The sequence below is a fragment of the Saccopteryx leptura genome, chromosome 1, assembly GCF_036850995.1.
Source record: "Saccopteryx leptura isolate mSacLep1 chromosome 1, mSacLep1_pri_phased_curated, whole genome shotgun sequence".
Lineage (NCBI taxonomy): Eukaryota > Metazoa > Chordata > Mammalia > Chiroptera > Emballonuridae > Saccopteryx > Saccopteryx leptura.
Window position 1 is genome coordinate 40,270,693 of NC_089503.1, and position 12,270 is coordinate 40,282,962.

Consider the following 12,270-nt stretch of genomic DNA (forward strand, 5'->3'; position numbering starts at 1 on the left):
TTGTAGCAGCTACAGACTGCCCCGTGCTGTTCAGAAGCTCTCCCTTGTTCTGACCAGCAGTCTGTCCTTGGACTTTGCATTGCAACTATGGGCCACGTATGCTCACAGAAGTTAATTCTGTTTATCCCAAATGTATTTATCTTCTCATACTAATGAACACTGTCAAATGCCTAACTTGGAGAAGAAAAATACTGTTTTAAAAAGGACATTTAAGCCCTGGCTGGCTGGCTCAGCAGTAGAGCATCGGCCAGGCATGTGGAGTCCTAGGTTCGACTTCCAGCCAGGGCACACAGAAGCGCCCATCTGCTTCTCTACCCTTCCCCCCCCCACCTTCTCTCCATCTCTCTCTTTCCCTCCCACAGCCAAAGCTCCATTGGTGCAAAGTTGGCCCAAGCACTGAGGATGGCTCCAAGCCTCCGCCTCAGGCACTAAAATGGCTCTGGTTGTAATGGAGCAACGCCCCAGATGGGCAGAGCATCGCCCCCTAGTGAGCTTGCCGGGTGGATCCCGGTCAGGCACATGCGTGAATCTGTTTCTCTGCCTCCCCGCTTCTCACTTCAGAAAAATACTAAATAAATAAATAAATAAATGACATTTAAATCAATGACTAAACTAAGCCCTGAATGCAGATAACACCTGGATAAAAATGGCGATGAGAGCACCTAGAAATGTAAATCCTTCTCCTTACCAATGATCCTTGAAATCAAATGGAATTCCTATATGCGTGACACTTTCCACACAGCAGGCGGAAGCAAAGGCAGGGCTGAGATTTATCACCTGAGGGTCCGATGAACATCAACTAGTCATTTTCTATCCCTGACGCAAGACTAATCAAATAGATTTCGTCTTCCTGAATGATTTATTTTCTCTCTTTTCTCCGCTCATTCTACCTATTTAAAAAAAAAAAAGCCAGAGAAAGTACAGCAGACGCATAAGCTCACACATGGGCTTTGAAACCTGTCCATAGTTAGAGAAAAGCAAACATGGTTATAGCTTTCTTACTCCTAGCTCAGGATGGCTTTAGCTTGACAGGTTATTAAGTTTCAACACATTAGAGGGATAGATGGGTCTCTTCCTCTGATGGCTCTCCTGAATTACACAGTAGATCAAGAAAATGGGTTTCAAAGGTGGTAGAGAGACTATACAGATACAAGTGCTTCTGCCTTCAGATCTGACTTTAGTTTAACGCTAGAGGTTAAAGGCAAAATCTAGGATGAAGTACAGGAAGGAAGGCGCATCTCTCGGGCTCCTCTCTAGGTATGACTAGTAGGGCAGTACTCTGAATAAGGCAGTATTCTCATATTCACAGAGTAGCCGAGCTCTTCGAGGGCTGCGCAGAGCAAGAGCCAGCAGGTGGCTCTCCAATCAGGGGAAGGGTGAGCTGACTTCCTCCCTTGGAGCATCTCCTTGCATTGTATGCTCCTTGCTCCAATCTAGCCCCACAAAGACACTCTCTTTTCTGTATTTCCAGCCTAAGTATGGAATCAAAATCTTTTCCCTTATTTTCATTAGCTCAACTGAAACAAGGTAGTGTTGAAATTTTTAAAATTAAAATTAAGAACTTCATTAAAGATTTAGTGAGGCAAGAGCATGAAACCAAAAGACATGAAGACCTATGCAAGTCGAGTTCAGTCTACCCAGTATAAGCTGCTGGTTCCGAGGATGAATTTAAATGTATGTACAACAAAACGCATGCGCAAATTTAAATGGTTTCCTATTTATTGAGCTCTTTCTGTATGCTAAGCATTAGTCTGGGTGTCCAACTACGTAATTTTCCATTCCCCAACACAACACACTACAAACTAGTGCAGAGAACTGGACGGCAGTTAGAAGGCAGCATGTCCTTTCATAGGTGACCAAGTAGCCCTCCTAGGAGAGGGGTTCTCAACCTTCAGTGCTACGAGGATGACAGCAGTGTAAATGCAGACTTCCGGGCTCTCACTCAGAAATCAGAATTAGGATAAGGTTTGCAATGCCCTAGGATTCGTATTTTTAGCAATTACCTCAAGAGATGATCATGTCGATGGTCCACTAACGTACTTTGAGAAACAGCAGTGTAGACTAAGTACTGAATTCATGGTCTCACCAGATCACGACACCTGTGCTGTGTGCTTCAGACTCAACAGAGACCTACCACGTTGGACCTGTTGCCGCTGAGATCACATCTGGGCAATCTGCACTTACGATGTGGGAGAGGGACAATGTGGCTGTGTGGGTATTATTTTGAAGACTGGGGCAGTGGGTCTTCTTACCTATCCAATTAGACAATGTCAATAAATTGTAACCAAAGGAAACTGGTATGAAATGCAAACTAGAAAAATGAAACCTGCCTTTACTGCAGGAGGCATGAACCTTTGCCCGTCCACCTGTGAAAGGGTGCGTCTACAGACAGCAAACTGACCATACAACATTTCAAATGAGTAGAACTTGGTACTTTTTTCATGCCATGCAAATGAAACCCATGATGTCAATAAACTCCAGCTATCAGGAAACAAGTCATATCCTTCACAGAAATGTCACAAGCAATAGAGGTGACAAGTACAGAAAACTTGAATTGGGCTACACAAAAAATTAGAGAGAAAGCTTCATATCTAACTTCCTCCATCATTTGGGCTAGAGCAGCCTGTTGCCAATTCACAGGTAATTGAACTGCATGAGAATTTGACCTTGGGTTAAACTTGTAACACTTCCTCTGGAAACCTGATAAAGATAGAATGTCAGTTGTTACTAAGCAACACTGATGGCTCATGGTAAAAATGACCCTGGAGAGTCAGACCTAACTGGACTGGGAGGAGCTATAACTGAAGTCTAAATACCTCTTGGGGGGGGGACACACCATCATTTGGGGCTTCTCAGAGGGCTGTGACTCTACTAATCAGGCCTAATCCTTTGGGGAACCCTGGAAGGTATACGCACAGAGATGTACCCACGTGGTATGTGTCTTTTAAGCTAGGGTGACCCATATACCTGCCCTATGAGAGTCTTGTACCTTCAAACCTGAGCTGTCACCCGAGGTGGGAGGGGGCAGCAATAACACCTGGATGGCCTGACCAGGCGGTGGTGCAGTGGACAGAGTGTCGGACTGGGATGTGGAGGGCCCAGGTTCAAAACCCAAGGTTGCCAGCTTGAGCGCAGGCTCACCAGCTTGAGCGTGAGGTCACTGGCTTGAGCATAGGATCACAGACACGACCCCATGGTCGCTAGCTTGAGCCCAAAGGTCTCTGGTTTGAAGCCCAAGGTCACTGGCTTGAGCAAGGGGTCACCTGCTCTGCTGTAGCCCCCCGGTCAAGGCACATTTGAGAAACCAATCAATGAACAACTAAGATGCTGCAATGAAGAATTGATGCTTCTCATCTCTCTCCTTTCCTGTCTCTGTCCCTATTTGTCTGTCTGTCTGTCTGTCAAAAAAGAAATAAAATAACACCTGGATGGCTGAGTGGACTGCTGTATACACTGCAAGGGCCGCTCCTATGGAAATGAAACACCTGCGATTCCTATCTGTATAGTGAGTAGAAGAATGCCAGGTGTGGCCTAGGACGGCCCTCTGAGGGTGATCCTGAGCCGATGCCTGCTGAGCAGTGCACTTGCCCAAAGCCACACTCCTGGGAGTGGCAAGGCCAGGACTCAAACAAAGCTGCCTGCCTTTAAGGTAAACACTTCTCTTTAATTGCAGGATTCTAAACCTTTCCCCCAAGATAACTATTCTGACTCAGGAGACTGGTACAATTTCTCCAGCACATGCTAGGCTTTTTCCTTTTTTCCCTCCAGTGCCATGTGAGGTCCCTAAGTTTGGCAGCTTCTAATTCATCCTTCCTGCCTGGCCTCCACAGCTGAGTTCTAGTTCCAGACGACCCCTCAGAGACTTCCTCAAGTTCAATGATACCCCCCCCCCCCCCGCCCTGACCCCTGGTTCAAATCTCTAGGCTGGCTTTTTAAGCCCTCGGACAATTATGGCTTCTGGTTGGAGGGTCATGGTGACTTTACAGCTGATTCCCAAATGAGATGACGGCCCACGGAGCACTGACAGACATCAAGCTCTCCCTGGCCCGGGCGAAGAGCTCTGGAACGATTGAGGTCTCCTGATGGCCAGGGGAGGCCCAGCCCACCCCTGAAATGATCCTGCAGAAGTTCCCCCCTCACAGGACAGGAGCTTATGAATACAGTGACCCTGGCAGATGTCCCCTCAGATTAGCACCTGGACCACAACAGCGGGATGAGTCATTCCTTCCCAGCCGTCCCTTCCTTTCCTATCAGCAGAAGTCTGGGGATAGAAATCATCACACATGATATCACCTCTCCGAAGCCCTCCCCTAGCCTTCCTGGCGAAGCTGCTCTCTTTCTGCACATCTCTGAGCATCTCCCTATTACAGGACATGCAGGCACGGCTCCTCCCCCGAGGCTCGGAGCCCCTGGATAGCAGAGTCCGCGTCTCACATGATATCACCTCTCCGAAGCCCTCCCCTAGCCTTCCTGGCGAAGTCGCTCTCTTTCTGCACATCTCTGAGCATCTCCCTATTACAGGACATGCAGGCACTGCTCCTCCCCCGAGGCTCGGCGCCCCTGGATAGCAGAGTCCGCGTCTCAGTTCTGTCACTACAGTAAGCCCAATGTTCGGTATAAAGAGTGAGGAAACGAACAAATAGAAGAAACAGCAAGGGAGGGAGGCCCCTCAACCATACACGTTCCTGTGTGATCCGGTCCCCGGAATTCATGCCATCTCAGTCTAAGCTGTAAGTTTATGTCAGAACCCTGGTTAATGGCAGGACACAGCAACTTCTTCACGGTTAGTTACATCTCCCAATCACTAACTCAGATAAATAACTTGGTTCGCCGACCACAAAGTGACAAGTTTACAGAGATTCTGAATCAATGGCCCTGATGTTACTCCGACATGACAGAGTGCTGAAGGCTGTAAGACTCTGTCTCCAGCCATGTCTAGCTCTTCTCTTCTGCTGGTGACAGGCAGGAGTGCACAGAGGAAGGAAGTGACACAGAATGAAGGCCGGAGGAGGAAACCTACCAGAAAGTGCTAACGGGGCTCCCAACACACAAGGCCAAAGGGCCAGGAAAACAGAATTCATTGGCGCTTCATAGTGACACAGTGACAGAGAACCCCAGGCTCACTTCAGAGGAGGAGAAACGGAGGCCTGGAGAAGGTGAGTGTCTTGAGTGAGATCACGTTAGCTGCTGGCAGTTTGATCTCAAATCCAAGAGCTTTTGTACCATGCCAAGGTCACTGGTTGTAACTCACAGCAAAGCTCCATAAAGATGGCCAACGATCATGTTTTATTTCTTAAAATGATTTGCTTCATTCCAAGGAGCATTTTCTCCCCCAGGGGATGACAAGAACAGTGGTGTCAGGTGTACAGAAACTAGCCCTCTCATACATTGTTGATGGGGATTAAAAATAGCCATAACCTTTTGGGAACCAAATTTGGCAATGTTAAAACACCTGTAAAATGTGAATAGTCTTTAATGTAGCAATGCCAGTGAAATGATTGTATACGTGCAAAAGAGTAAAGAGAAAGTTCATCTTAGTACTATTTGTGATATCAAAAAATTAGAAGCAACTTAAAGTGGTTAAGAATATTAAGGTAAGTTCATACAGTGGAGTACTATGCAACCATTATGAAGAAAGAATGACTTATAAAAAGGTTATCCTTGATGTTTGATTTCTTTTATAAGATTTTTCAAAGTCATATACATGTGTGAGAGAGTACGTATGTATACATATATAGTTCCTGTAAGAATTAAACAATGTATTACTTATACTTAAAATAGGACCTGACCAGGAGGTGGTGCAATGGATAGAGCCTCGACATGGTATGCTGAGGACCCAGGTTCAAGACCCTGAGGTCACCAGCTTGAGCACGGGGTTGCTGGCTTGAGTGTGGGATCATAGACATGACCCCATGGTCACTGGCTTCAGCCCAAGGTCACTGGCTTGAGCAAGGGGTCACTGGCTCGGCTGGAGCCCCCAGTCAATGCACATATGAGAAAGCAATCAATGAACAACTAAGATGCTGCAGCTATAAGCTGATGCTTCTCATCTCTCTTTCTTCCTGTATGTCTGTCACTGTCTCCCTCTCTCGTTACAAAAATAAAAAACGGGATGAAAAGGAAGGGAGTAAAGAGGAAAAAATATATGGTGATGAAAAATGATTTGACTTCGGGTGATGGGGACACAGCACAATCAAAAGTTCAAATGCTATAGAGATGTTCACCTGAAACCTGTGTACTCTTATTGCTCAATGTCACCCCATTTAATTTCCTAAATAAAAAAAAATAATAAAGCACTTAGCATAGTACCTGGCAAATAGTTACCATTAGGAAAAATTTATCTTATCGAAATGTGATAGTATATACTTGAAGAAATACAGAAGATTATAGACTAAGTGATAAACATGTAGCTATTTCTGGGAGGTAGGTTTATATAGCATTCTTTTTCTTTTAATAAATTTCTATATTGTTTGAATATTTTAAATAATTTTTACAATGAAAATGTAATAAAGATATGCTTTCTGTAAAATGAAAAAAAACCATATTATTCAGAAAAGAACATCTTCCATATGCAGAGAATCCAGTCTCGGATACTAAACATTTTAAATCCACACGATGGACCAAACTGCTCAGCAATGTATGAGATTTCCAGCAGCACCAACCCATTCAGAGGATGTGAGGAGATGGAAGGAAAACAGATAATGTCACAAATGTTGAAAATGACAGGACATTCTCTCTCTCCTGAAAATCTGTGATGGGCCTGAAGCCTGAAAGCCACCCCAAGCCGAGAAAGGCGGTGAACAGCCACCAGGCATCCCCGCATTCCTTGAGACGCTGCGCAGTGGGGCTCGCAGACACGTCCCGCGGGCCAGGCCAGGCCAGGCCAGGCCAGGCCGAGCCAGTCTGGTCCCCGCAGGAGCGAAACCACAGGCAGATCTGCCCATGAGGCCGATCATGACAACCCGCAGGTTTTCCTAACAGCTAAGGACCTGCAGACTCCCACACACTGCAAAATCAGAGATTGGAGTCCTTAGGAGAATTAACAAGTTGTGGTGCTGTATAGAGCAGTGGTCCCCAACCTTTTTTGGGCCACGGACCAGTTTAATGTCAGAAAATATTTTCACGGACCGGCCTTTAGGGTGGGACGGATAAATATATCACGTGACCAAGACAAGTGTCAAGAGTGAGTCTTAGACGGATGTAACAGAGGGAATCTGGTCATTTTTAAAAAATAAAACATCGTTCAGACTTAAATATAAATAAAACGAAAATAATGTAAGTTATTTATTCTTTCTTTGCGGACCAGTACCAAATGGCCCACGGACCGGTACCAGTCCGCGGCCCGGGGATTGGGGACCACTGCTGTAGAGGAACATTCCTGGCTTTTATACATCAACTGCGTACTCGGGCCCCTTATGGAACAAGCTAATGAATTTTGGGTGAGTCCCAGGTTTATCCTAGTTGTTTCCCATCTCAGGTGGCTGTTCACTAGAATCAGAACTAAACCTAGATGATGGCGGGAGGGGGCGGGCTTGCCTCTTTGGACACAATTTCAAATGGAGTCTTCTCCACAAAGTATCGAGTGCTCTGGGGTTTTAAAAAATTGCCTGTCACATTTTCCTCTTATTCCTCTTAAGTCTCTTTCAAAAATTGGGACTGAATGTTGAAATATATTTGTCACTTATTAACAGAATAATGAATTTCTCACTTAACTTCCTGATGTGATTAGATCAATTGCTAGGTGTGGAATGCCTGGGTCAATGGGTTACATAAAAATCTATGAATTGGTTCACCTAAGAGCGGAATGCCAGAGCACAGCGCAGTCAGGGCCTGCGAATTCACAGGACAGATATGACCACAGGTTATGAGAGTATATCACGAATTTAACCTCATCTGAAAGTGGTCCAGATCTCAGCTAAGCACCAACCACACTGAGCTGCAATTGATCTGGCTCCAAAGGATGCTGTCTTATGTACCCGAGTACCTGCTTTGTCTTACACCTGGCTAGGCAGTTGAGTTACTTCTGTTCCCTCTTCACATGCTACATTTTGCATGTAAGCTGGCTACTCACAAGCTGCCATCAAGATTGGATTCCAGGGAGAACATAGGGACCAGGAAGAAAGGAAGAAGAAATTCAAAAACTGTACTACCCCTTTACCTCCAGATGGTGGGAAAGTATTAATATAAAAAATATCTAGACCTGCCCAACCTTGCTTTATCCCAGCTCCCATGCACGGGGGACCACCGCCAGCCACTGCTATCATTCAGCATCCTTCACGGGACTTTGTAAGCATCACAGCTCACAAAACACTCGCAAGCATTACCTCGCTTGGTCCTCATTACAGATGTCCTCGGGGACATAACCAGAGTTCAAATCTGGGAGTTGAACCTGGATATGAATTCTAGTGTTCAATTACCAGGGAGGACAAATGACTAAATCTCAATTAGCCTCGCCTCCCTTACCTGTAAAACTGGGTCAGTGTTAATAATATTTACCTCACAGAATGTCTGTGACGACCAAGTAAGAAAGCGAACATCAAAGACCCTGGGAAGCAGTATGTGTTGAGTAAGTAAATATGACCTCCCTTTCTCCCGACACCAAAGCCTTTTCCTCAGGCAGGGCCTCTACGGGAAGTCCCAGCCACAGTCCTTTAAGAGGCCTTGTGGCTCTCCGGTTGCTCTGTGCAAACATGGCTACCCTTGCCCAGGACGGAGGTGGGTCGGTGGCCGTCCCGGCACTAAGGAATAGCCACCGGCTGGGCTGCCTGCGTGGCCCTGACTCTGTGGTAGGCTCTAGAACACGGGTCCCGCCACAAACCTTGCATCTCCCCACGCTTGTCCCTGCTACAATGAACTCCTTATTTTCTCAGTCTTTTGGACTATGGGCTCACATCCATCCTTCAGACTTTTATATGACAGTTTCTCTTCAAATGACCATGGGGATGAGGGTGGGCTGACCCAACAGAGGGCACAGGCTTCCCCCCGACATCTTCCCAGCTCTCCCCTCTAGCTCAACCTGCTCGTCTCTAACTAGCCCCTCTGGGTAAGGCCTCTAGCATTTCTTGTCCACTTCCAGGAAAAGCACAGTATCAATCGTGGTTCTGGAACCAAAGTGCCTGGTTCATTTCCAACTGCACCCACTCCGAGGTGACCCTCACAAGCAGCTGCCCTCTCTCTGCCTTACTTCCACTCTTTGCAAAAAGGGGAGCAACACAGCTTGTTTGGGTGGAATCCAATGAGGCACATAGTAGACACTCAATAAAATTTAGCTATTTATTTATATTAAAAAAAAACCCAGAAACGTTTCTATACATTTTATATGTGTGTTTTCACACACACATAAATATATGGTGAAAGGTCTGAAGGATATGAACAGGATGGTTTACATTGTAATCCTTCAGGGAGCATGTAACGGAAAACTTTATTTGATGTACACTTGGACTACTTTATAAGCATTTATTATTTATGTAATTTAAAGACACTTTTAAAAAGAACACAGTTGGGTATGGTGAAGATAAGGAAAGGAGGCGAGGGGAAGGAAGGGCGAGGGGAAGCGAGAGAAGAAGAAGAAAAACGGTTTGCTTGAGGCAGAAGCCACGGGCTGGATCACAGCCTTGACCAGTTACGACATCCTGGTTACAGCTTTCCGGCGAGCGGCAGAGTTCCCAACGCCTTGTCTGGGAAACCTTCTGCCGTGCGTAGCTGTCAGCCTTATATAAATTGCCCTCGTCTTTTCTCTGGTATTCTAGGAGGGGGGATACCCAGCTCCACTACATCCAGTCACCCTGAGCTGGAGGGGTGGGTGGGAGAGGTTCTGAGTTCACTCACAGCGGAAGGCTGCCCGGGCTCGTGGAGCACTTCAGGGCGCGGGAGGGGGCTCTCCTGGGTCTCGGGAGAGAGAGGGCACAGGCGGGACACGCCTTGAGAAGCATTCGCCTCACCAAGTAGGAAATGCTTCCGAGAGACCTGACTTGTCATCCCCTCAACAAGTCTAGACCCCTTTGCCTGGGAGAAATGAAGGGGAGCTCGGCCTTGTACTGAAGAATCTTCTAAGTGGCCTCAGTCTCTCTCAGTTTCTCCAACATCTGACGAGACACACACTGAAGCTAGCAGAAGCTCTTTATTTGTTTCACTACCTCTGTGCAGGAGTCCCCACAGGGCTGCTCACTTTTTATCGCTATCCTAAAAGCTCAGGGCTACTTAGGGTAAAAAAAAATTCATATCCTTTTATGGTAAACGTTCCTTCATCAGAATGCTAACAGCAACGTTGCCTACTCCTTATATGTAGTCAGGATCTTCATTTAGCCAACGACATTTCTGACTTTTTTCAAAGGGTGAAAACTCCCTTCTAACTTCCTTCACATCACCTCTGATGGGTGAAAACTTCCTAGCTCACAAAATAAACACCCCAAGAACCTTGCGTTTCTGGAAAACCACTGACTGCATGTTCTACGAACATTTATTTTTGAGTTGCAAATCTGCACTGCTTCTGTCCATAGCCGGGTCTCTTATGGGCCCCACCTGGACAAATACAGCTATTCTTGCTGGCGACTGTGACTATAACACGATCTCCCTGCTTTATGAATGCCTCTGCTAACGAAGTTCCTTCCAGTCAAGTATGTCCTTGTGATCCATTCCTACCACCCTATCAGCAACCCCACCCCCCCGACGACACTCACCCAAAGGAAACAGATCTGCTGTAAGAAAGATGACAAAAAGGACCCCGAAGAAGGTGACTCACCTTTCTCATGGCTGCTTGGTGGTGGCGGCGGTGGGGGTGGGGAGGTGACTGGTTTGGACTTGTCATAGTTGTTAAAGCTCTGGCTGCGTCGGTTGTTCGCCGCGGCCGACCCTCCGCGTGTCTTGGCGTCGCTGCCTGCAGCGGATACCCTTGCGGTAGGACCTGGAAGTCTAAAATGCAAAAGCAACAGAGTAATAGATTCAGTCTCCGAAAAACAGAAGTGTCTCAGGAGAAGGAACTGCAGCCATGCAGGAGGTCAAAGGAACCATTCAAGACACTGGGTCTGTGGAGGTTGGCCAGTCACAGGATTTAGTGGAAACACTACAAACAACTAGGCTAGTAGTAATGATCCCAGTCAAGTCCAACAGCAAAACACGAGCAGTTTTTCTGTGAGCAAAGAGAGACATTTGAAGGAAAAAATATATATAAATTTGCTGATTAAAAATACAAAGCTCATCTTCCTTTTCCTCTTGGACAAGTATTTTTACTTTACAATAGGGCCAGACCATGTCACTCTAATTCTATCAAGCGTGGAACATAAAGGCCCATGAAGATTCGACACTGTTTACCTTGTGTGTGCATCTCTTTGGGTAGGTATTGAAAATGGTGTTTGCCATAATCTAGACATAGAAGTATCAAGAAAAAGACAATTTGTAATAATCAGAAAGGAGACTGCTACCACTCAGAACCCAACACATCTGCAAATGAAAACTTAGGGTCTGGAGGGAAACACTGTTCAGACATACATTTCCCGTCAACACCTGACAACTTGTCTCTACAGGCATTACTCCGGGGCTGAAGCCCAGCGGCTCTGCACAGTAGATGAATAAAATCATACATTCTTGCTGTAAAACCTGGACAAATATGATAGTCTAAAGACACGTGAACTCTCCCTTTAAATAAAACACCTCATTTGGGGTGGTGTGGGAAATAAACTCAGCAGACTTCTTTGCAATGTGTCTAAAGGTATTATGGCCCATTCCCCAAAGAGTTAAGGGTAAGACCCCAAGTCAGAATTTTGGTTCAGGGACTACTAAGCAGGCTGTTTCCAATCATCAAAATTGAACAATAAACAAATAGTGAAATATTTAGTTGTATCTTTCTGCTAAAACCCACTCAGCTACGTGTGCAAAAGCCATTAGAACCTCTGTGTAAAAGCCATTGGAAGCTCAGCCGACTAGCGTGAGGTCCAGTGATAAGTCTGAATTTTCAACTCAGAAAGCTTTCAGCCTTCTCTTTCCATGCAAATCTGTAAGCACCAAAGAAGTCTGCAGTCTGGAAGCATTTTAGATACAAGCAGGCAACCACTTGAAACTTTTTCTTGTTGGCCAAGCAAGAAAGATGGCTGTCGAGCAGACAGAGAACTTGAGCTGGTGTGAGAGGAATGTAAATCTGTGCAGTCCAGGAGAAGCTGGCCCTGTTCCCTGACGGGGAGCTCGGAGAGAAGGCAAGGGGTGAGCTCCCCTCCCCAAGGAGGCATTGCTTCCCACTGCACGAGGAGGACTTGCCCTCTGTGAATTTACCCTGTC

The 12,270-nt window shown here is 46.2% G+C and overlaps 1 protein-coding gene across 6 annotated transcripts in view; it reads right to left on the reverse strand.

Moving 5' to 3' along the window:
- NAV2 (neuron navigator 2) overlaps window positions 1-12,270 on the reverse strand; it is a 397,784-nt gene that overhangs the window by 203,349 nt on the left and 182,165 nt on the right. For all 6 annotated transcript variants that reach the window (XM_066364486.1, XM_066364494.1, XM_066364479.1 and 3 more), the window contains one exon: window positions 10,742-10,911. In XM_066364486.1, coding sequence (XP_066220583.1) covers window positions 10,742-10,911 — 170 coding nt within the window. The remainder of the gene's footprint in view (window positions 1-10,741; window positions 10,912-12,270) is intronic.